The following is a 25813-nucleotide window of genomic DNA, read 5'->3' on the forward strand; positions in this document are numbered from 1 at the left end:
CCTGTAGTTCACTGGGGTTCCAAAGCCTTAGAAATGGCTTTGAAACCCTTGCTAGACCGTACATGTACATTATTTTGTTTCTAATCTGTTCTTGATTCTTTTATAGATTGTGGCATGATGTGTGGCTTTTTGTGATCTGTTAGCGTGCTTCACTTTGTCAGACAGCTTCTATTTATGTGATTTCTTGATTCAACATGTCTGGCAGTAATCAGGCCTGGGTGTGGCAAGTGACATTTAACTCCGCTTTCTAAACAATTAAGGTTAATCACAGTTCATTCATGATTCAGCATGGGAGGGGGCAATTACTTTTTTACATAGGGCTTGGCAGGTTTGAACAGCTTTTTCCCCTAAATACAAACAATAATTTAAAAACTGCATCTTGGATTTACTTGGGTTATCTTTGTGTAATATTAAAATTTGTTTGATGATCTGAATCATTTAAGTCTGAGAAATATGCAAAAAAAAAAAATCAGGAAGGGGGCAAATACTTTTTCACAGCACTGCTTTTTGCTCAGTTCTTCCCTCCACTCTGAGCTCCCTCTAGCGCTCACTGGGCTGTGGAGAGGGCGGGAGCTGCTGGCCTAGGTCGGTATCGATCCAGAGCCTGGACTAGCTGAGCGATGTCAGCTGACTTGGGCCACAGGAATGCAGAACGAACTGCACTCCTGTGATAGATAGGAGAAATAGGGCCAAAGTAGTTTTGGCCATACTTCTCTTTTAATTCAGTCATAGATGGGTTTCTATAAAAATAGTATTCAATTTCTGTTGACGTTCTGGAAGATTATCAGAGTATATTAGCCTATATTAGGCTAGTTCAGTTGTAGGAAACAAACACAACTCCATAGACCTGTCTGTATCAAATCGGTTATTTTAAATAGCATGAGTGGTGTTATTACTGTTGTATACAAGGTTACCAACTAAATTTACAAATGAAAAACATCTTGGAGGGGTACCTGACAAAAGATTTGCATTTCCCTCCATTCAGTTCTTAGGTTTACACAGATCTGCCACACAGCAAAGCCCTATCAAACTGGCAGGTCATGAAGTAGCATATTAGCTTACAAGGAAGTTGTGTAACATCAAAAAGGGTCCAGGATCCACACACACTGCCTGTGCTGTAAAGCTCAGCATGGAACAGAGGATAACATCCAGAAGGTGGGAGAGAAGAACAGGGACAGGAGCAGCTGCAACATGATCAGAAAGAACAGCCAAAGGGTCTCCTGTAGTTTGGGGAGGGGGCAAAGCATTTCCAGGTGTAATGTACCCCTTTATCAAACCTACAATGAGAACTAGGAGGTTTGGGAATGCCATTAATAAATGTTTGACAAAGACCCCCTTCCCTCAAATAAAGAGTTGTTTAAAGTGGTTGTAAACCTCAGATATGAAATATGAGCATACCTCCCAACATTTTGAGATGGGAATGAGAGACACCTACTAGCAAACACATGTAGGCATAGGACACGCCCTCTGCCACACACCTTTAAGGCAGAATTAACCATAAAAAAAGGTTAATTAAATCCACAAGAGCTTTTTTTATCACTACTATTCCTTTATAGTGCCTTTAAAAATTTACAAATGTAGCATTTTATAATTTGGATGGAAGGTTTAGCACTGGGAAACACCTTTTGAAAGATAAAAAGTGCATTTTATATACAACTATGAGAATCAGACCAAAATGAGGGACAAATGAGGAGGAAAGATAGACAGAGGGACATTGCTCCAAATCAGGGACAGTCCCTCTAAATCAGGGACATTTGGGAGCTATGTATGAGCAAAGCATTCCCCTCTAAAGTGTGTACTTGCCTTCATTAAGTGTCATTTCTGTCTGTTGCTTTGTGCCTGTGCTATCAGCATGAGTTCCTTTGGACAAGTTTGATTGATAGCCTCAACTAATTTCCTGTGTGCTGTGTCCCTTCCCTCCAATCAACTCTCAGAGCTCTCCTTACTGACCCCTGCAGAGTATATCCTAAGCTCTCCATCCCATGTTTTCTGAATACTCAGACAAGATTTATAATTTGTGCACTTTGAACAGAAGTAGAGAAGAGAAAACTACAGATAAACAGGTACACCCTGTTTAGGAGGATTTTTTCAATCTCTGTGCATTACCTGAAGCCAGTCACTTCACTGGGTATATATAAGGGTTTACAACCACTTTAAATGAATCTGAACTACTATCTGAATATGAACTACTGAGGAGAGGGGGGCTTTGTGAGCCTACTGTCTGAAGTAACATAGAACAGTGCTTGTCAGACAGAGACACTATGTCAGCTCAGATAGCGGGCTGACGGAGCGGCTGCCACATTTTATTTATTTATTTATTTTTTTAGTGCACATGGCTGGAACGGTGCAATAGGTGAGGCTGCATTAACTTTAGATAACTCCCATAGATACTGAAATATTTCTATATGGCAGTTATTAGTGGGTGTGTTTTATTTGGGTTGTTTGAGAGTACCTACTTTTAGAACACTTCAAGTGTTGCAGTAGTTTTTATTCATAAAGTGTTCCATGCCAAAACAATGTATTAGATCTGTTCTCATTTTAAAGGCGAGTTACTCAGCACCCCATACTTATTCGTACACTTTGTTTGGACTGCTTTTCCTTTATGCTGACAAAGATATTTACTAATTGCCTATACAGAGGGACCTTCTTATCTTCTTTTTTTTAATGAAATGTATAAACAAGATAATATTTAATCACCTCAAGCCTGTTCAAAGTTCACCCCCTTCTTGCCCGGGCCATTTTGCAGTTTTTAGTGCGGGCACACTTTGAAAGATAATTACTCAGTCATGCAATACTGTACCCAAATAAAATGGTTTATCGTTTTCTTGAGACAGATAGAGCTTGTTTTTGGTGGTATTTATTCAACATTGGGTTTTTAACTTTTTGCTATGTAAGTGAACAAAATACAGAAAACATTGGAAAAAAAGCATGTTTTTCTTTGTTTCTGTTATAACATTTTACAAAAAAAAAATCTTTCTTTCATAAATTTTGGCCAAAATGTATTCTTCTACACTTCTTTGGTAATAATAACCCAAATCAGTGTACATTATTTAGTCTGTGTCAAAGTTATAGAGTCTACAAACTATGGTGTATACATATTTGAAAATTGGTCTGTCCTGTACTGACTGCCTAGCTCATTTCTCAAGGCTCGAAAATGCCATGACAGCATATGTACTCCCCCTTCCTCAAATTACCTCTTTTATGAAAGTAGACAGTCAAAGGTATTTAGAAGAGGTGTGGTGAGTTTTTTGAAGTTATACTTTTTTGTTCACAATTTCTTGCAAAATTAAGGAAATAAATGTGTTTGTTTTTTTTCACAAAGTTGTAATTTTAACATGTTATTTCTCACACACAGCATAGGCATACTTATAATTACACCTCAAAACATATTCTGCTATGTCTCCTAGGTATGGGTGAACCACATGTGTGAGACTTTTTCACAACCTAGATGCATAGAGGAGCCCATAATTTGGGCTTTCAGGGAGCATATATTATGCATAAATTACATTTGGCTATGGTCAGCGTCACTACTGGTAGCATGAGGCGATACCTGAACCCTATAGAGGTTGCACAGGCAGTCCAACTCCTCCAGGATGGCACATTAATATGTGTCATTGCAAGAAGGTTTGCTGTGTCTCTCAGCACAGTCTCAAGAGCATGGAGGAGCTTTCAGGAGACAGGCAGTTACTCTAGGAGAGCTGGACAGGACTGTAGAAGGTCCTTAACCCATCAGCAGGACTGGTATCTGCTCCTTTGTGCAAGGAGGAACAGGATGAGCACTGACAGAGCCCTACAAAATGACCTTCAGCAGGCCACTGGTGTGAATGTCTCTGACCTCACAATCAGAAACAGACTTCATGAGGATGGCCTGAGGGCCCGATGTCCTCTAGTGAGCCCTGTGCTCACTGCCTGGAACCGTGGAGCTCGATTGGCATTTGCCATTGAACACCAGAATTGGCAGGTCCGCCCTGTGCTTTTCACAGATGAGAGTAGGTTCACCCTAAGCACATGTGACAGACTTAAAAGAGTCTGGAGAAGCCGTGGAGAACATTATGCTGCCTGTAAGTTGCTCAAGTCATTCTTTCAGCAGCTCAGCACTCCCTGCTGCCCCATTCCTGATCACCTGCTTTGTGCTGAAATTAAAAATTGGAAGGCTGCCAAGTCACTATTGGAAAGGGGAAGCTGCTGAGAGGACACACTCAACAACTTTGGTGCTCCTGTTCACTTTAAGGTATACTTTATTAAATTTAACATCAATCTATACATTCTATATGTATAAGCTATACTTTGGGTGCATCTGCCGATTGGCCCATCATTGGGTTTTTACGCCAATTCCTCTTCTCGATTCCTACACCCACCTGAGAACACTACAGAGAACCCAGGATGGCATAGACCCCCCAAGGCATAGAAAGCAACCACCCTGACCCTGTGTGGAGACGGGTTTTCTCTACCTGCACATTTGGAAAGTTGTGTGTCCCCCACCTCTTTGGGTGACTGTAGTCTCAACAGATGTACATCTATCATTTCTATTCCCTCTGTGGAACAACTCTCCATGGTCGTTAACCCCTTTGAACCCAGTCATCCTGTTTTTGAATCAAGCTACTATACTATAAGGGCTCCTCCGCCTCCCTCCCTTTTCCATTTTGGTGGACACCCTGAACTATACCAGAGATCTCTGACCAGTTCTTCAGGATCCATTGGACCACACGTTTGACTTTCCCCACAACTTTGACCTTAGTCTATACATTCAATTTAGGTAAAAACTATTTATAATCACATTTTCAAACCAATTTTAGAATATCCACCAGATCCCATTATTTCTAAATCTTTAAGTAAATAATCGGTTTGGGGAAGGAAACTAACTCTGTTAAATATTTAGAGATGATTCACTCAACATTGAGCTAAAGCAGGATAGTGATTGTGGCGTAATGCTGTTTCTTTGCTCTATATCGTCAAGTTGCTGGTCTATTTCTTTCAGGCGTATTTTCTGTTCTCTGAGCTCCTTTGTGTAACGTAACGCTTGCTCCCCAGGTGCAGAAACGGAGTTCCCAAACTTGTCCAAAGACACTTCCTGAAAAAGGAGCAGACAGATGATTACATACAAGGGGTGTGCTTGATGACTCACATACATATCACACTTCCTGTCAGTGAATTCTCCAGACATTGTTTAAAACAGGCAGCTGTGGACTGTAATGTAGACAACTATGTTTATATAATGAAACAAACTTGCTTCCACAGGCATAGCAGTGTAACAATAAAAAAATGCACACCCACCACTGTTCCCAGTCATTTCCAGGTCAAAAAGCCCATGTATTTGCCATCTGTCAATATACATTTATTAAACTGCTAAAAACACATAGGATATTTAAATCAATCTGAGAATATATTATAAAATCAAGGATTAACCAAGTCAAAAAAATAGCTGACTTTGTGGGCACATACTGAGAGAGAGAATCAATAAAAAAGTATACATTTTATTACAACATAGTTAAAAAAAAACATATAAACAACATACAAACACCCTGTATGGACACAGTTACCAACTAGTTACCCAATAATGAAGTTATAGAGGACTGGACCTACGGTACAAAGATTAATTTAATACTGTATCAAGGTAAAAGAAAAATTTCTGATCCAGTAATGCCTCCAACTTGAGCCCCAACAAATGGTCTCCCCCTATGCGATAAGCGCAGTTCTTATACATTCAGATATTCCATGTGCCTCTATACTTAAGGGGACTGTATACTTATCCATTTAATAACTTGGTCCGGTATCCATGGGCCATATCTTGGTACTATTGATATTGTATTGAACAGGCTTATATGGGAATTTGTGACCACTTACCTCTGTGTGTGATTTATACTCAAATACCTATACATGACTACTATATACCAGTGGTATCTATGATAGACCACATGATATATGTGTATCCCACTACTTTAGACAAACATATACTAATTTCGTTTTTTCGGCTGTTTGTCAGTTTGGTCAAGTTCTCCCACACCTTGAGCAACAAGTTTACTAGCACCTAACCAGTATCTGTTCTGAGGTAGCTAATATTTTAGTGAAACAAATCGAGAAGCACGTTTTTGGAGGCATTACTGGATCAGAAATTTTCCTTTTACCTTGATACAGTATTGAATTAATCTTTGTACCGTAGGTCCAGTCCTCTATACAGTATCTCACAAAAGTGAGTACACCCCTCACATTTTTGTAAATATTTTATTATATCTTTTCATGTGACAACACTGAAGAAATGACACTTTGCTACAATGTAAAGTAGTGAGTGTACAGCTTGTATAACAGTGCAAATTTGCTGTCCCCTCAAAATAACTCAACACACAGCCATTAATGTCTAAACCGCTGGCAACAAAAGTACACCCCTAAGTGAAAATGTCCAAATTGGGACCATAGCGTCAATATTTTGTGTGGCCACCATTATTTTCCAGCACTGCCTTAACCCTCTTGGGCATGGAGTTCACCAGAGCTTCACAGGTTGAAACTGGAGTCCTCTTCCACTCCTCCATGACGACATCACAGAGCTGGTGGATGTTAGAGACCTTGCAGTCCTCCACTTCCGTTTGAGGATGCCCCACAGATGCTCTATAGGGTTTAGGTCTGGAGACATGCTTGGCCAGTCCATCACCTTTACCCTCAGCTTCTTTAGCAAGGCAGTGATTGTCTTGGAGGTGTGTTTAGGGTCGGTATCATGTTGGAATATTGCCCCTGTGGCCCAGTTTTCAAAGGGAGGGGATCATGCTCTGCTTCAGTATGTCACAGTACATGTTGGCATTCATGGTTCCCTCAATGAACTGTAGTTCCCCAGTGCTGGCAGCACTCATGCATCCCCAGACCATGACACTCCCACCACCATGCTTGACTGTAGGCAAGACACACTTGTCTTTGTACTCCTCACCTGGTTGCTTCGACACATGCTTGACAACATCTGAACCAAAAAGTTTATCTTGGTCTCAGACCACAGGACATGGTTCCAGTAATCAATGTCCTTAGTCTGCTTGTCTTCAGCAAACTGTTTGTGGGCTTTCTTGTGCATCATCTTTAGAAGAGGCTTCCTTCTGGGACGACAGCCATGCAGACCAATTTGATGCAGTGTGCGGCGTATGGTCTGAGCACTGACAGGCTGACCCCCCACCCCTTCAACCTCTGCAGCAATGCTGGCAGCACTCATACGTTTATTTCCCAAAGACAAGCTATGAAAAGGACGCTGAGCGCATGCACTCAACTTCTTTGGTTGACCATAGCGAGGCCTGTTCTGAGTGGAACCTGTCATGTTAAACCGCTGTATGGTCTTGGTCACCGTGCTGCAGCTCAGTTTCAGGGTCTTGGAAATCTTCTTATAGCCTAGGTCATCTTTATGTAGAGCAACAATTCTTTTTTTCAGATCCTCAGAGAGTCCTTTGCCATGAGGTGCCATGTTGAACTCATGTTGACCAGTATGAGAGAGTGAGAGCGATAACACCAAATTTAACACACCTGCTCCCTATTCACACGCCAGACCTTGTAACACTAACGAGTCACAACTTACAACTTACATGACACTGGGGAGGGAAAATGGCTAATTGGGCCCAATTTGGACATTTTCACTCAGGGGTGTACTCACTTTTGTTGCCAGCGGTTTATACATTAATGGCTGTGTGCTGAGTTATTTTGAGGACAGCAAATTTACACTGTTATACAAGCTGTACACTCACTACTTTACATTGCAGCAAAGTGGCATTTCTTCAGTGTTGTCACATGAAAAGATATAATAAAAATATTTACAAAAATGTGAGAGGTGTACTCACTTTTGTGAGATACTGTAATTGCATTATTGGGTAACTGGTAACTGTGTCCATACAGGGTGTTGTTTGTATGCTGTTTATATGTTTTTTAACTATGTTGTAATACAAATTAAACTTTTTTATTGATTCTCTCTCTCATTATGTGCCCACAAAGGCTGCTAATTTTTTGACTTGGTCAATCCTTGAATATATATTTTGGATGTTGGCATGGTGAGGGTCTTCCCTACAGTATATTATAAAACCTTACAATGTATAACAGGTGTGTCCAAACCTTTTTCAAAGAGGGCCAGATTTGTTTGAAGTGAACATGCGTGAGGGCCAACCGTTTTGCCTGACCTTCTTTGCACCATTAAAATTCGGTCTAAGTGTGCTCGTCCGAGCACTAATTCACTGTCCAACAAGAATTCTCTTGCCTTTGTGGCTGTGTGTGGTGAAGAGTTGAGCTTGGGGATGTTATTTGTATATATATATATATATATATATATATATATATATATATATATATATCTATATAGATATATCTATATAGATATATCTATATAGATATATCTATATAGATATATATATATATATATATAGATAGATATATATAGATAGATATATATATCTATAATCTATCTATATATCTGGATATATCTATATAGATATAGATCTATATATATAGATCTATATCTATATAGATATAGATATATATCTTTTGTGACCCCCAACGAATCCCCAATGCCACTCAGGACTAAGGATGAGCTCGGCCGTGTTATTTGAATATACCGTATTTATCGGCATATAACATGCACCTTCACTTTAAGAGGGAAGTTTCGGGAAAAAAACTTGAATTCAGCCTCACCAGTACCATGAATGCAGCCTCACCTTTGCCATCAGTGCAGCCTGGTCCATGGCCATCTGCAGCCTTGGAGGGGACAGGGAGGGGGGCAGGACGAGCGCCGACAGATTACATACAGGAGAATCTCTTGTTTACTCAGCGGCTTCTTTAATACAAAGTCCCGCCTACTATGATAGATAGAACAGTCGTCCAATGCCAGCCCAGGAGACGGGACTTCCTATTACAGAGGCTGCCGAGTAAACAGGAGATTCTCCTGTATGTAATCTTTTGCCACTCGTTCCGCCCCCTCCCTGTCCCCTCCGAGGCACCAATAAATACGGGTACATATCTTTTGTGGCCCCTGCCATGCTCGGGGATTTGTTGCGGGCCACAAAGGGTATATATGCAAATTAACAGTGGGGCTGTTTGAAACCAGAACGTGGGCCGCAATTGGCCCGCGGCCTGGACTTTGAACATGCCTGAAGTATAAACACAGTATAATCAAACATACTTCTGTGCCAGTAGGAAATACATGTAAATAATGCCACACACCGACTATGAACACCATCATAAAAAGATATTTTTAAACGTTGGTAAGATTTTAATTTTTTTTAAAAGCAATTAGAAATATCAAGGTGATTAACAGTAAATCATGTGCTCAGTCTGAGGCTGTGAAACTTTGTGTAAGTGGAACTGGTATAAGTGGTGAGTTAAAAAACAGAGTTTAAAACAGGAGGTTATAACAGGGGTCAAAGTACCTGTGTAGTGCGAGTACCTGAGTGTTTTTTGAGTAGTGCGTGTGGATCGTTAGTACTTGCGTATTGTGTACTGTATACTTGAGTATTGCGAGTGCAAGTAGGTCTGCGACTGTTCTGCGATTGCATGTAGGTCTGTGAGTACCTGGGTATTGTCTTGTTGTGTACCTGTGTATTGTCTTGAGTATTAGTGCCAGGAAGCTAGCTGTTAGGTAATTTGGACAGGGTAAAATCCCCAAATCCTCACTAAATTTAATAGGTACGATGCCCGGCGGGTGTGGAGAGGCGACTCTTTGTACATCTTGCTGCATGTATGCGTTCCTTGATCATCCGATTGAGGGCAAATACTGCTGTGCAAAATGTAAGCACATTGTTTCCCTGGAAGCCCAGGTTCTGAATCTGGGGAAGCAACTGTCAGCACTGAGAAGTCCCTCCATACTAAAGGAGAGCCAGGAACGTATACGGCAGGTGCCGGCAGGGGCCATCACAGAGGCAGGTGGAGACAAAGAGGTGCAGGCACTAGCAAAGAGTAGATGGGTGACAGTCAGGAGGGGTAGAGGGGGAAGTGCCAGGGAGGCCGATCCAGGACTGGAGCATCCCAATAAGTACGCTCCATTGAGTGACATTGGTGAAACCAGTCAGGGACCAGCACTGCTGGAGCTGATTGACTCTCCTAGCTGCCAGGGGAAGAACTCCTTCAGTGAGAGTGGGGGGGCAGCAAAGGGAAAGGAAAGACAGATTCTGGTGGTAGGGGACTCAATTCTTAGAAGGACAGAGAGGGCAATCTGTAACCAAGACCTGAAGCGCCAAACAGTATGTTGTCTAACGGGCGCTCGGGTTCGGCACATCACGGATCTTGTGGACAGATTACTGGGAGGGGCTGGGGAAGACCCGGCTGTCATGGTGCACGTTGGCACCAATGACAAAGTCAGAGGCAGATGGAGTGTCCTAAAGAACGATTTTAGGGACTTAGGAGCTAAATTGAGAAAAAGGACCTCCAAGGTAGTATTCTCAGGAATACTACCGGTACATCGAGCCACACCAGAAAGGCAGAGGGAAATTAGGGAAGTAAACAAGTGGCTGAAGAGCTGGTGTAGTAAGGATGGGTTTGGGTTCCTGGAGGACTGGGCCGACTTCTCAGTCGGTAACCGGTACTATAGAAGGGACGGACTGCACCTAAATGAGGAGGGTGCAGATCTGCTGGGAATGAAGATGGCCAAAAAGTTAGAGGGGTTTTTAAACTAGGCGATGGGGGGGAGGGTCCAGAGACAGAGATAGCCAGCGCGGAAGATATTCCAGAGGGTAGTATTGGGGGCATTAGTGGTAGGTTAACCAAAGCACAAAAGACTATTACTATTTAATTTGTTTATAAACGACCTGGAGGATGGGATAAACAGTTCAATCTCTGTATTTGCAGACGATACTAAGCTAAGCAGGGCAATAACTTCTCCGCAGGATGTGGAAACCTTGCAAAAAGACCTGAACAAATTAATGGGGTGGACGACTACATGGCAAATGAGGTTCAATGTAGAAAAATGTAAAATAATGCATTTGGGTGGCAAAAATATGAATGCAATCTATACACTGGGGGGAGAACCTCTGGGGGAATCTAGGATGGAAAAAGACCTGGGGGTCCTAATAGATGATAGGCTCAGCAATGGCATGCAATGCCAAGCTGCTGCTAATAAAGCAAACAGAATATTGGCATGCATTAAAAGGGGGATCAACTCCAGAGATAAAACGATAATTCTCCCGCTCTACAAGACTCTGGTCCGGCCGCACCTGGAGTATGCTGTCCAGTTCTGGGCACCAGTCCTCAGGAAGGATGTACTGGAAATGGAGCGAGTACAAAGAAAGGCAACAAAGCTAATAAAGGGTCTGGAGGAGGTTTAAAAGAGGTTTAACCTTAAACTACGTAGAGGGTTCTTTACTGTAAGAGCGGCAAGGATGTGGAATTCCCTTCCACAGGCAGTGGTCTCAGCGGGGAGCATTGATAGCTTCAAGAAACTATTAGATAATCACCTGAATGACCGCAACATACAGGGATATGTAATGTAATACTGACACATAATCACACACATAGGTTGGACTTGATGGACGTGTGTCTTTTTTCAACGTCACCTACTATATGTAACTATGTAACACAAGGTGAGTATAGTAGCAAGTCCTAGTTGCAATCTCAAAACACCCAATACGAGGACAATATGCGACCGGTCTAAACTATGTGGCATGATCACCAATGCCAGGAGCATGGGGAACAAGATGGGTGAACTAGAGATACTGTTGTACAAGGAGGATTTGGATTTTGTGGGAATTTCAGAGACCTGGTTCAACAGCTCTCATGATTGGCTGGCAAACATTCAAGGGTATACCCTATACCTCAAGGATAGAGAGGGTAAAAAAGGGGGGAGGGTTATGCCTATATATCAAGAATAATGTACAAGCGAATGTGAGAGATGACATCACTGAGGGAGCTAGAGAGGAGGTGGAATCCTTATGGGTAGAGCTCCAAAGGGATGAAGCTAAGGGGAAAATAATACCGGGAGTATGCTATAGGCCCCCTAACCTGAGGGAGGAAGTGGAGACGGATCTCCTATCACAAATTGGATTAGCAGCAAGGATGGGAAGTGTTATCATAATGGGGGATTTTAATTATCCAGACATAGACTGGGCGGTGGGAACCGCGCATTCATTTAAGGCTCGCCAGTTCCTTAATTTCTTGCAGGACAATTTTATGGGTCAGATGGTAGACGCACCAAGTAGAAATAAAACATTACTGGATCTACTGATTACCAACAATACAGACCTGATCACGGATGTGGAAATACGGGGCAATTAAGGTAACAGCAATCACAGGTCAATTAGTCTCAGTATAAATCACACAAATAGGAAACATGAAGGGAACACAAAGACACTGAATTTCAAAAGAGCCAACTTCCCTAAACTACAAACCTTGCTAAAAGGCATAAATTGGGATAAAATATTAGGAACAAAGAATACGGAGGAGAGATGGGTTTGCTTTAAGAGCATATTAAATAAGGGCATTAGCCAATGTATCCCATTGGGTAATAAATTTAAAAGAGCGAACAAAAATCCTGGATGGCTTAACTCCAATGTAAAAATGCATATAAAAGCAAAGGAGAAGGCCTTCAAAAAATACAAGGTTGAGGGATCATCCTCAGCATTCAGACTTTATAAAGAATGCAACAAGAAATGTAAGGGTGCAATTAGGACGGCTAAGATAGAACATGAAAGACACATAGCGGAGGAGAGCAAAAAAAATCCCAAGAAATTCTTTAAGTATGTAAACAGTAAAAAAGGGAGGACAGACCATATTGGCCCCATAAAGAATGAGGAAGGACATCTGGTTACAAAGGATGGGGAGATGGCGAAGGTACTGAATTTATTCTTCTCCTCAGTCTTCACGAGTGAATCGGGGGGCTTCAGTAACCAAAACTGCAGTGTTTATCCTCATGACACAACACAGAAAGCACCTCCATGGTTAACAGAGGACAGAATTAAAATTAGACTTGGGAAACTTAACATTAATAAATCACCGGGACCAGATGGCTTACATCAGAGGGTACTTAGGGAACTCAGTCAAGTGATTGCCAGACCGTTGTTCCTAATTTTTACAGACAGTCTATTGACTGGAATGGTACCAGCTGATTGGAGAAAAGCCAATGTAGCACCAATATTTAAAAAGGGCCCAAAATACATCCCTGGGAATTACAGACCAGTTAGCCTAACATCAATAGTATGTAAACTCTTGGAGGGGATGATAAGGGACTATATACAAGATTTTAGTAATAAGAACGATATCATTAGCAGTAATCAGCATGGATTCATGAAGAATCGTTCTTGCCAAACCAATCTATTAACCTTCTATGAGGAGGTGAGTTGCCATCTAGATAAAGGAAGGCCCGTAGACGTGGTGTATCTGGATTTTGCAAAAGCATTTGACACAGTTCCCCATAAACGTTTACTGTACAAAATAAGGTCCATTGGCATGGACCATAGGGTGAGTACATGGATTGAAAACTGGCTACAAGGGTGAGTTCAGAGGGTGGTGATAAATGGGGAGTACTCAGAATGGTCAGGGGTGGGTAGTGGGGTTCCCCAGGGTTCTGTGCTGGGACCAATCCTATTTAATTTGTTTATAAACGACCTGGAGGATGGGATAAACAGTTCAATCTCTGTATTTGCAGACGATACTAAGCTAAGCAGGGCAATAACTTCTCCGCAGGATGTGCAAACCTTGCAAAAAGACCTGAACAAATTAATGGGGTGGGCGGCTACATGGCAAATGAGGTTCAATGTAGAAAAATGTAAAATAATGCATTTGGGTGGCAAAAATCTGAATGCAATCTATACACTGGGGGGAGAACCTTTGGGGGAATCTAGGATGGAAAAGGACCTAGGGGTCCTAGTAGATGATAGGCTCAGCAATGGCATGCCATGCCAAGCTGCTGCTAATAAAGCAAACAGAATATTGGCATGCATTAAAAGGGGGATCAACGCAAGAGATAAAATGATAATTCTCCTACTCTACAAGGCTCTGGTCCGGCCGCACCTGGAGTATGCTGTCCAGTTCTGGGCACCAGTCCTCAGGAAGGATGTACTGGAAATTGAGCGAGTACAAAGAAGGGCAACAAAGCTAATAAAGGGTCTGGAGGATCTTAGTTATGAGGAAAGGTTGCAAGCACTGAACTTATTCTCTCTGGAGAAGAGACGCTTGAGAGGGGATATGATTTCAATTTACAAATACTGTACTGGTGACCCCACAATAGGGATAAAACTTTTTCGCAGAAGAGAGTTTAATAAGACTCGTGGCCACTCATTACAATTAGAAGAAAAGAGGTTTAACCTTAAACTACGTAGAGGGTTCTTTACTGTAAGAGCGGCAAGGATGTGGAATTCCCTTCCACAGGCGGTGTTCTCAGCGGGGAGCATTGATAGCTTCAAGAAACTATTAGATAATCACCTGAATGACCGCAACATACAGGGATACACAATGTAATACTGACACATAATCACACACATAGGTTGGACTTGATGGACTGGTGTCTTTTTTCAACCTCACCTACTATGTAACTATGTTTTTTGTTCTTACAGTTTCTTGGTTTTCATTAAAAGATGTGGGAACAGTAGAAATCTTGGGAAAAAAAGAAGAAAAAAAAAAGGTGTTGGCCAGCTAGGTATAATCCCTCCCACTCCCAGCATGCTTCAATTTTGTAGAAAAGCAGAATATACAATAGAACAGAAACAGAGGGATGAGACCTGTGTCTCAAAAAAATCAGTTTTTGTTATCAATCATTAGGGGCCTAGTATCAGTACAAATCTGAGACAATTGGGACATTTAAAAGCTGTGAAAGTAACACAGCAAATCAAATGCTAAACAGCTCCAAAAAATCATAGCAAACAGAGCTGCCCACAGCTCAAAAAGGTAGATCTATAAACTTGCACTGTTGAGTACCCACAGTAATGCAAAGGTAATATTGGTGCGTTGGAAAGATTGGGACATGCAAGTCCTTGATGAAAGGAGGATATAGCAGGCTTGATTGTTTCCATGCAAAATATTTGTACACAGATGAGGATTTTTAAGGCTTTTAAGTAAAAAAGGAAGTGAACAAAATTCTCAAAAACATTTTGAAGTTGGTATGGCTGGGATAACACTTTTCCCTGTTCACATCAGGCCAATTTAACATGCAATTTGACATGTCAAATCGCATGCCAAATTGGAGCCTATTGCCTGCAATGGCACTGCTGAAATCAGTGTGACGCTGACTTTGCAGTGCCACATCGATTCCCAAAAGTAGTTCCTGCACTTCTGTTCCTGATGTCTTTCAAATTGCCCCCGAACTTGCACTGAAATGCGGGTTTGAAATCGTGAGAGTTCAGCTAAACTCGCACGATTTCAAACCTGCCCTCAGTGTGAATGAGGGTTTTGGTAGAAATTTACTAAAACCGATGCACTCAGAATCTGGTAGCCAAATTATCTGTTAACTTCAGCTTGTTCAATTAAATTTTGATAGTAAAACCTGGAAGCTGATTGATTTCTGTGCAGAGTTGCACCAGATTTTGTACTCTCCAATTTTAGTAAATCTCCCCACTCGGTGAAGAGATCTGCAAACACAGGAGGTCTTCTGGTCCGTGATGAGACACAGGGAGGTTGGATAACATGAAGGGTGGTGGAGGAGGAGTGAGAAAATCCATCTTGTAGATACTGGACATCACAGCTTTTACCCAGACATCCAGATTGCTTTCTCATCATGTGTCCATGAAGGCTAACAGATGCCCCCCCACTTTGGAAAGTGGGAGCGTCCCTTCTTGCTGAAGGTTTGCCTGTAAGTTTGATGTTAAATTTAGGGGTTCAAAGCTAACAAATGAATTGGGACCCTGGTTTGGGTCTGGATTTGGAATGTGAGGCCCGAGAGAAACACAAGGAACCCATCTTGGCTGGTTCAGTAGATAAAAAATACAGAGGCATGCATGACCAGCTTTACCACCAGTGGTATCCTTGATGAAATTATCCAAAGAAGTGTCAAACAGGACCTCTTCTTCAAAAAAACATGCAAAGTAAAAGCTTCCTACAGGCCTGTTTAGCAGGTCAATATTTCAGCCAAAGAGTCCTCCACATGTTAATGGAGATGGCAGTCATTTTGGAAAGTAGTTAAGCAAGGTCAACTAAGCCATCTACATAGTAATGCAAGCCAGAAGGCATAAACTCTAAATGCATCACTCAGGACAACCTGTGACAAGAATGAATCCAATTCCCTGAGGTTAGGTATACAGACATTACAACAATGGTAGGTTGCCTAACAAGACCCATCAGTGAAAAGAGATTTGGACAGAACTCATAAGCATTTGTCTATAGAATTCTTAAACAATGGGGCATTGTCCGTAGGAACACTCAATGTTTTATTAAGGCGAGAAATGACTGGGTCCATGGTTGGAACCATCCACCTTTTAATAAATTAATTCTAAAACATGCATTGTTATAAAAACATTTTGGAGGCTATTTGCATGGGACAATGCAGAGACCAATGCCCTAAGGCCACATTCCAGGCAACCCCCACATCTACAGTCTGGCAGGGACTGGGAACTGATATTTGCTGAACTGGGAAGCTACATAAAGAGCCCATACTCAGCGGAAAATAGCATATAGTGATAGAAAAATACATTCAGAAAAGGCTATAAAAATGGGTAAATATTTTTCAAAAGAAAAAAAAGACTCTTCCTTGCAGGACACTAAAGAACAAAACTGAAGCATGCTGGGAGTGTGAGAGGCTATACCTGGCTGGCCAACAACATTTTCTATTTTTTTCCAGTGTCCAACTACAGATGACAGTATGATTCAATTGACCTAGATTTATACCAATCCTGTGCCCTAATAAACAATAAAGAAAAAACATTAAATAAGAATTTGGAAAAAATCTCAGGGGCCTAAAAGAAGCAGAATAGTGTAGTCCTATATTATCCACAGCATGCTTAAGATTTAGCTATGTTCGGTGTACACACTCCACAAAAACAAATGAGGGTTGAGGTAGCTCTTTAAACCTTACCGCAAAGGTAAAATAGAGCTGCAGACATCCTTAGATCTGCATTAGAACCACAATCATAGTTACCTAGTATTACATAGTTAGTCAGATTGAATTTAGGAGAATCCAGGCCTTTTTTAAAGCAATCTACTGAGCTTGCCAGAACCACCTCTGGAGGGAGTCTAATCCACATTTTCACAGCTCTTACTGTAAAAAAACCTTTTTGTATTTAGAGATGAAATCTCTTTTCCGCTAGACGTAAAGAGTGCCCCCTTGTCCTCTGTGATGACCTTAAAGTGAATAACTCAACACCAAGTTTACTATATGGACCCCTTATGTATTTGTTCATGTTTATCATATCCCCTCTTAATCATCTATTCTTAAAGCGGAGTTCCACCCAAAAGTGGAATAACCTCTGCTTATCTGCTTCCTCCCCCCCTCTGGTGACACATTTACCACCTTTCAGGGGGAAGGGGGGAACGGGTGCTGTTGAAGTTGACTTTTTGTTTGGAAATTGAACTCCAAGCAAACTGCTAAATAACCAGATGAATTACATATATGGGAGCGGTTTAACCTGTCAAAGGATTTGTATTTTTGTACATCCAGTTCTGAGATCTGCACACCCCATAAAGTCAAATCTGTTTAAGAGCTACATTAAAAATAATAGTAAATGTTGTATCTTGGAGTACAATACAGGACAGAAGACTTATATTCTTAGACCAATGGTTACAAACAGGCTACCGACAGGTGATTGGACACTGGCAAAAAATTGCAAGGGCCCCCTCCCAGTGCATGCGTATAACGCCACCCACTCCATGAGACTCCAGTAGTTTTATCAAGCAATAAGGAGCGATCAAGACATGGAGGAGGGACCTTTGTCCTGTACTGTACTCCAAGATAAGAAATTTACAGGCAAGTCCACAATTCTTATTATCCTAATCACACAGTAGAAGACACAGGACTTGTATACATAGACCATGGAATGTTTATGGGCTGTAATATATGTATATATGTAATATATACATAAATGATATATATATATATATATATATATATATATATATATATATATATATATATATATATATATATTATATAATATATATATAAATATTTATTTATTTATTTATTTTATATGTTATAGCTATAAATAATAGGAAAAGAGCATAGAAATGAAAAAAATGAAAGGAATGCTATCATTATTTTAATGTTACAAAGAATATAACAGAGTATGTAAAAAGGAAATCGAGGCTGAAAAATAGAAAAAGAAAGACAGGTATATTCAAAAATATATATAGTTGAAAAGCTCAGGTCTGAGCATGTAGGCCCTTTAATAGATCATTTGAGTTTGTTACAGAGTATATAGAGAAGGCTCATTTTATTAATACCTTCTTCAGCACTGTCGATACAAAGGAAAATGAGGGCATGGTATTGACATAGTCCCAAATGATCCACAATGGCTCAAAATTGACATGGTTCAGATGGCTTACACCCAAGGGTCCTGTAAGAGCTGAACTGTGCTATATCTCAGCCATTGTTTGTCATTTTTGAGACTCTTTAATGGCTAGCAAGGTACCACTGGATTAGCATAAGGCCAACGTAGTGCTATTATTTAAAAAGGGATCAAAGTCTTTACCAAGTAGCTACGAACTGGTTAATTTAACTTCTATAGTTGGAAAGATATTGGAGAGTTTAAGAAATTAATAATTTAATAGTTCCCCACACGCAGCTAATATGTAAATTTAAGTCTACAGGCTTAGAAATTTCAGTTTGTAAATGGATAGAAAACTGGCTAAAAGACCATATTCAGAGAGTAATGATTAGTGATTCATACTCTGTATAGTCTAGGGTTGTTCATCATACACACTAGGAGGAGAACAGCTTGGAAAGTCAATGGTGGAAAAGGATTTGGGTGTTCCGGTAGATCATATACCAAATAATTGCATGCAATGCTAAGCTGCTAAGTTTCTAAAGCTAGCAAAATACCTTCTTGTATTAAAAGAGGTATAGACTCCAGAAAGAGAGATTTAAAACCTTATCTAGAATATGCAGTTCAATTTTGAGCATCAGTTTGTTAAAAGATTTATTGGGGAACTGGAGAAAGTGCAGATAAGGGGAACCAAACTGATAAGATGCATAGAGGAGCTCAGCTATGAGGAAAAATTTGCTGAACTGAATTTAAAGTGGAGTTCCACCCAAAAATGGAACTTCCACTTTTTGGATTCCCCCCCCCTCCGGTGTCACATTTGGCACCTTTCAGGGGGGAGGAGGGAGCAGATACCTGTCTAATACAGGTATTTGCTCCCACTTCCTGGCATAGCTCACCGCGCTTGCGGTGACCTATGCCACTTCCAGCGCCTACCCCGTCCTCACCTGCTGTATTCTGTGAGACACAGAACACAGCAGGGACCTGAGATGACGCGCAGCGCGACTCGCGCATGCGCAGTAGGGAACCAGGAAGTGAAGCCGACAGGCGGATCGGCTTTGGCTGCCGACATCGTGGGCCCCCTGGACAGGTAAGTGTCCATATATTAAAAGTCAGCAGCTACAGTATTTGTAGCTGCTGGCTTTTAATATTTTTTTTCAGCGGACCTACACTTTAAGGGAGGATATGATTAACATGTATAAATACATAAGTGGTCCATAAAGTGTAGGTATTCATTTTCAGTTTATTATAGAGAACAAGGGGGTACTCTTTATATCTGGAGGAAAATAGATTTAAAGTGTTTGTTAACCCAACAAAAAAAATAAAAAATAAAGATCCTGTTCCTTTAAAGCATGTTACACGGCACAGTGCTTGTGCTGTGTATATTAGCCCCCAGTATCACCTGAAATACCTGGCTGATCCTGCCAGTTTCTACTTTCTCCTCTCTGCGCTGACTCTGATCTATCAGGGCTGCAGAGCTCTGACACCGGAGTCAGTACGTGCCTCTGTCATACGCTGCTATCTGCAGCTCTCCTTGTTTCTCCTCTGCCCCCCCTCCCCTGTCATCTTTCACTATCGCTGATCTGCTCCTTTTCCCACTGATTCGAAACTAACTGATCTGCATATCCAGGGCCGATCCTGGGCAGGTGCACGGGGTGCAGCAAGCTGCTGCAGAAGGGGGGCACCGAAGCTGTGGCACAGCTGAGACTGCCGCCGCCGGTGTCTAGCAACCAGTGACGTCAGAGGCTACAGCAGCCACAGCATTCAGAGCACACTCACATGCAGCCTCCCTCCCTGTCTCTGTGGCCGGGGATGCCAGATTTGGCGGCGTGTGCGCTCCTGGGCTCGGGAAGGCTTCAGGTGTAGGACTGCAGCGAGCGGCGCCTGCGCACAATGGTCATAAGCAGGAGCGGCTGGGGTTTTCTGGCACGTGCGTGGTGAGCGAAAGAGGCTAGAGCAAGTCTTGCGATATTTCTGCTGCAGCCAGCCGAGTGTGCGATGTGTGAGCCTAATGAGGGAAGCAGCATTTGCTCTATTTTCTGTTGTGCTCGCATGTTTCCTGTTAGTTACAAATGAATGTAAAGTGCTGATTTTGAGGAAGGTAGCAGTTCTGCACATGAGTCTGGGGGATGTTTGGACTGCTTATATTTGTTACATTAAGCATACTTGCCAACAGTCCTGATTTTTCAGGGACATTCACGGTATTCAGAACCAAATCCCAGTCTTACCGTGTCCTGGGGAAAGTCACGGCAAATTGGCTTTGTCCCAGTGTTCTGTGTATCACCAGAGCCACTGCTAGAGGTCCGGGGTCGGCACTGGTGATTTTATCTCCACCATTTTAGACCAGCTCTTGTGAGGGCCGAGGAGAAGAAACAAAAGGCAATGAAAGCGACTGCCAATAGAAATGGAGCTAACCCTCTGCCCCATGGACTTCTGCCGGTCCATGACCTGTTGTGGGCCAGGCTTCGGGGTTGGGGGCAGCTCCATTTCTATTGGCAGCCGCTTTGATTGCCACCCGGGCTCTGCCTCTTGTTTCTTCCCCTCAGCCTCCACGAGAGCTGGGCTTCTCTAAAATGGCGGCAGAGCCAAAATCACCAGTGCCGACCCGGATCTCCAGCAATGGCTCTGGTGATACACAGAACACCGGGACAAAGCCAATTTCCCATGATTTTTCCAGGGACACAGTAAGACCGGTATTTGGGTCTAAATACCGTGAATGTCCCTGGAAAATTTGGACTGTTGGCAAGTATGCTTAATGTAACAAACAAAAGCAGTCCAAACATCCAACCTCACCAGACCGACCCCAGACCTCTAGTGGTGGCTCTGGCGATACAACAGCATGGTGGCAAACTGCATCTGGTGGCAAGTGACACAAGCTGCATCTGATGACAAGTGAGCACGGCATCTCGTGACAAGTGACGTGGCAGGTGACACGCTGCATCTGGTGGAAAGTGACATGGCAAGTGATGTGACAGGTGACACGCTACATCTGGTGGCAGGCGACATGGCAAGAGACAAGCTGCATCTGATGGCAGGTGACGTGGCAAGTGACATGCTGCATCTGGTGGCAATTGGCGTGGCAAGTGACAAGTTGCATCTGATGGCAGGCAATGTGGCAAGTGACATGCTGCATCTGATGGCAGACAACGTGGCAAGTGACATGCTGCATCTGGTGACAAGTGGCGTGGCAAGTGACATACTGCATCTGATGGCAGGCGACGTGGCAAGTGACACGCTACATCTGGTGACAAGTGACGTGGCAAGTGACAAGCTGTATCTGGTGGCAGGCGACGTGGCAAGTGACACACTCAGGGCTCCCACTGATACTGCATTATGGTGAGTTGAACTATTTCATTTTATATTACAATGTAATATAAGAAATAATGTGCTTCAGTCATCATTGGAGTATCTTTATCTGCTGATTGTTAAACTTTGTGGAATACACATATTGCTACTGTGGTGTAGGATCTGGGCCTGCTGTCCCTCCATCCCTCTTTCTTCCCTTCATTCTCTATCCTTCCCTCCCTATCACTTTTTTTTTCTTTATTCCTCTCTCTTTCTTCTTCTATCCCTCTCTTTCTTCTCCCTACATCCCTCTTTCATCTCAGACTCTCAACCACAGCCCCTTTAAGCCATGCCCAATATTTAGTTTACACCACACCTACAAACAAATGCCCTGCCTTTAATTATAAGACTCCACCTACAGAAGAAAAAAGTGTCCCTATAAATTTTTTGATAATGTTGGCAACTATGCATAAAGTTGTTACCTCATCAGGGCCAATCCTGGGCGGGTGTACTCTATTACATAACACCAGACTCATTATCCCCCATATGTGACACAGCTCTGGCTGCACCCCCAGACTCAACATAAGTCATATATGACACTGTACCCCCAGACTCACTACCCCTCATATAAAATTTGGGCCCTTTACTTTAGGACATACAGTCCGCAGAAGGATCCGCTCTGTTGGCCCTTTACTCTCCCAAAGTGCCAGCAGCAAAGAGGGCCATCTAGGCCCCAGCAGCCAGACCCCAGGATCAGCAGCCCAGCCCTCAGGATCAGTAGCCCAACCCCAGCAGCCAGGCCTCAGGACCAGCAGCCAGGACTTAGGACCAGCAGCCAGGACTTAGGACCAGCAGCCAGGAATCAGGACCAGAAGCCAGACACCAGGACCAGCAGCCCAGCCCCAGAAGCCAGGAATCAGGACCAGCAGCCAGCCCCAGGAGGACCAGCAGCCAGATCCCAGCAGCCAGGTATCAGGACCAGCAGCCAGCCCCAGGCCCCAGCAGCCAGGTCCTAGCAGCCAGGTCCCAGGCCAGACCCCAGGACCAGCAGCCCAGCCTCAGAAGCCAGGACCCAGTCCCAGAAGCCAGGCCCCAGGATCAGCAGCCAGTCACCATGCCTCAGCAGCCAGATCCCAGGACCATCAGCCCAACCCCAGAAGCCAGGACCCAGCCCCAGCAGCAAGGAATCAGGACCAGCAGCCAGCCCCGGGATGACCAGCAGCCAGCCCCAGTACCCATTATTTAAGGTAAGTGAAGTCTTCTAGTGCTATACCTGGGCAAAGTGCCCAAGTACTTTGAATCTTATATTAATTAATATAATATTGTTTATTTTTACTATTGTTCAGTGACACTCTAATGTAGTCTTTCATGGGGCCTGGAGGGGACTCTTTCTATAAGAGACTCTCCAATGGTCACAGAGAGGGCCTCTGTTAAATAGACTCCCCTCCAGGTCCCATTAGCCTCAGATGTAGTCTCTAATGGGGCCTGCTGGAGGCTCCTGACAGACTCTCGCATAGACACAGAGAGGACCTCTGTTGGAGAGACCCCACTCCAGGATCCATTAGACCCCATTGTAGTCTTTAATGGGGCCTGGTGGGGGCCCTAACAGACTCTCTAATGGACACCAAGAGGGCCTCTGTTAAAGAGATCCTCCTCCAGGTCCCATGACTGGACCCCATTGTAGTCTCTAATGGGGCCTAATGGGGGCTCTTTCTAACAGAGGCCCTTTCTGTGTCCATTAGAGAGACCCCCCCGGGTCCCATTAGGAAACGGGGAGGAGTTAGTAAGATGACCATACCCATGCGGGGGCACCAGAAATATCTCTGCACCCAAGCGTCTGTGACCCTAGGATCATCCCTGTGTATATCATCCCCTGTCACATAAAAAGCTGTGTCCTAGTGCCTGTGCTTTATTAAAAAAAAAAAAACACGATTTCTACCTCTTTTAACAGTGTTTTCCAGCGATTACATGACTCCAGGCTCTCTGCTCCTCTCCTCCCCGGCTGATGTCAGAAGGGGAATCTCGGTGTTATACTCAACATTTGATTCTTAGTGCTGCATTGTTTTCACTGTATTAAAGAATTATTGAGAAGAGTACACAGAGTAAACAGTTTTATTTGCTATGGACTGTCTACATTAGGGACTGAGCATCCAACACACCAGTCTCCAGCCGCTGAATTTGGAATATAGCAGTTAAGATAGGGTAAGATCCAGAGAATATCAGATTGCCTCATGGGGACCAAGAAGGGATTTTTCCCCACTGGAGTGAATTAGGTCATACTTTATTGTTTTTTTTTTTTATTCCCTTCTTCTGGATTAACTGTGGGTATAGGATAGTACAGTATGTACTGTATAGAGGATATATATTTCTGTGTGTGTGTGTTTTTTTTAATTGGTTAACTAGATGGACTAGTGCCTTTTTTCAACCTAACTATGTTCCGATGCAATAAATTGAGGGGTGGGAAACCGGATAATGTAGCCCTCTTTTTTTGGGGGGGGAGGGGTTATGAGAAGTGTCCAGTTTGGGGAGGGCCATTGCTCTAAATCTGTAGGTAAATAAGAGAACCTGAACCTTCGCTAAGTGGAAGAGTTGGTTTTGATAATAAAGTTAGCAGAATCAGCCAGAACAAGGAGATTCCTTTCCTGGAATCTTATCAAAGTCACTTATTTTAATTGAAAGTAATTGAGAGCAGAGGAACTACTGCAACTAGCATATAACATGAACAATAAGTACAGTGAGGGAAAAAAAAGTATTTTAACCGCTTGACATCCGGAGGACGTCATATGACGTCCTCGACTTTCGGGGCTTATATCTGAATGATGTCTGAGGCTACAGACATCATTCAGATACCGGCATTTTCAGCCGGCGATTCCGTACACCATAAGAACGATCATAGCGGCTGTTCCGCCGCTTGATCGTTCTTACGGGCGGCGGGAGGGGACGTCCCCCCCCTCCCGCCGCCCTCCGGTGCTACTACCGACTCACCTCAGCGATCGGTGAGTCGGATAGCGGATCCGCCGGCGCCGGATGTTCACCATAGAGATTTCCGGCGGACCAGATGGTCGCCGGAGTCTCTATGATCGTTCGGAGGCCGGGCGCGATGTTATGACGTCACGCCCGGCCTCTGCATTCAAAAAAACGGCGCCGCTTCAGCTGTGAAGCGGCGATCGTTTTATTTTTTTTTTTGATTTTAGGCTTCCCAGCCTAGAGGTGAGATGTGGGGTCTTATTGACCCCATATCTCACTGTAAAGAGGACTGATCGTGTCATATTCCTATTACAAGGGATGTTTACATTCCTTGTAATAGGAATAAAAGTGATCAAAAAAAAAAAAAAAAAATTTTTAAGTAAAATTAACAATAAAAAAAAAAAAAAAAATTTTAAAGCGCCCCTGTCCCCGTGAGCTCGCACGCAGAAGCGAACGCATACGTAAGTCCCGCCCACATATGAAAACGGTGTTCAAACCACACATGTGAGGTATCGCCGCGAACGTTAGAGCGAGAGCAATAATTTTGGCCCTAGACCTCCTCTGTAACTCAAAACATGTAACCAGTAAAAAATGTTAAAGCGTCGCCTATGGGGATTTTTAAGTACCAAAGTTTGGCGCCATTCCACGAGCGTGTGCAATTTTGAAGCGTGACATGTTAGGTATCTATTTACTCGGCGTAACTTCATCTTTCACACAATGCAAAAAAATTTGGCTAACTTTGCTGTTTTGTTTTTTTTTAAAGCATGAAACTGTTTTTTTTAAAAAAAAAACGCGTTTGAAAAATTGCTGCGCAAATACCGTGCAAGATAAAAAGTTGCAATGACTGCCATTGTATTCTCTAGGGTCTCTGCTAAAAAAACATATATAATGTTTGGGGGTTCTATCTAATTTTATAGCAAAGAAATGATGATTTTTGACATGTAGGAGCGAAGTGTCAGAAATGGCCTGGATGTGAAGTGGTTAACACCTGCTGATTTTGTACGTTTGCCCACTGACAAATAAATGACCAGTCTATAATTTTAATAGTAGGTTTATTTTAACAGTGAGAGACAGAATAACAACTAAAAAAATCCAGAAAAACGCAGTTCAAAAAAGTTTTAAATTGATTTGCATTTTACTCAGTGAAATAAGTATTTGACCCCTTTGCAAAACATGACATAGTACTCAGTGGCAAAACCCTTGTTGGCAATCACAGA

General features: G+C 42.7%; 1 protein-coding gene across 4 annotated transcripts in view; it reads right to left on the reverse strand.

Annotated features, from left to right (window-relative positions):
- Positions 1-1806: 1806 nt before the first annotated feature.
- Positions 1807-25813, reverse strand: part of FSIP1 (fibrous sheath interacting protein 1) — a 305263-nt gene continuing 281256 nt past the window's right edge. For 2 of the 4 annotated variants that reach the window (XM_073609240.1, XM_073609239.1), the window contains exon 10: positions 1811-5071. In XM_073609240.1, the coding sequence (XP_073465341.1) occupies positions 4868-5071 (204 nt within the window). In that variant the 3' untranslated portion in view covers positions 1811-4867. Of the gene's footprint in view, positions 5072-25813 lie in introns of all 4 variants that reach the window. The other 2 variants (XM_073609241.1, XM_073609242.1) reach the window with 2 other exon arrangements.

Source organism: Aquarana catesbeiana, linkage group LG13 (genome assembly GCF_042186555.1).
Source record: "Aquarana catesbeiana isolate 2022-GZ linkage group LG13, ASM4218655v1, whole genome shotgun sequence".
NCBI lineage: Eukaryota > Metazoa > Chordata > Amphibia > Anura > Ranidae > Aquarana > Aquarana catesbeiana.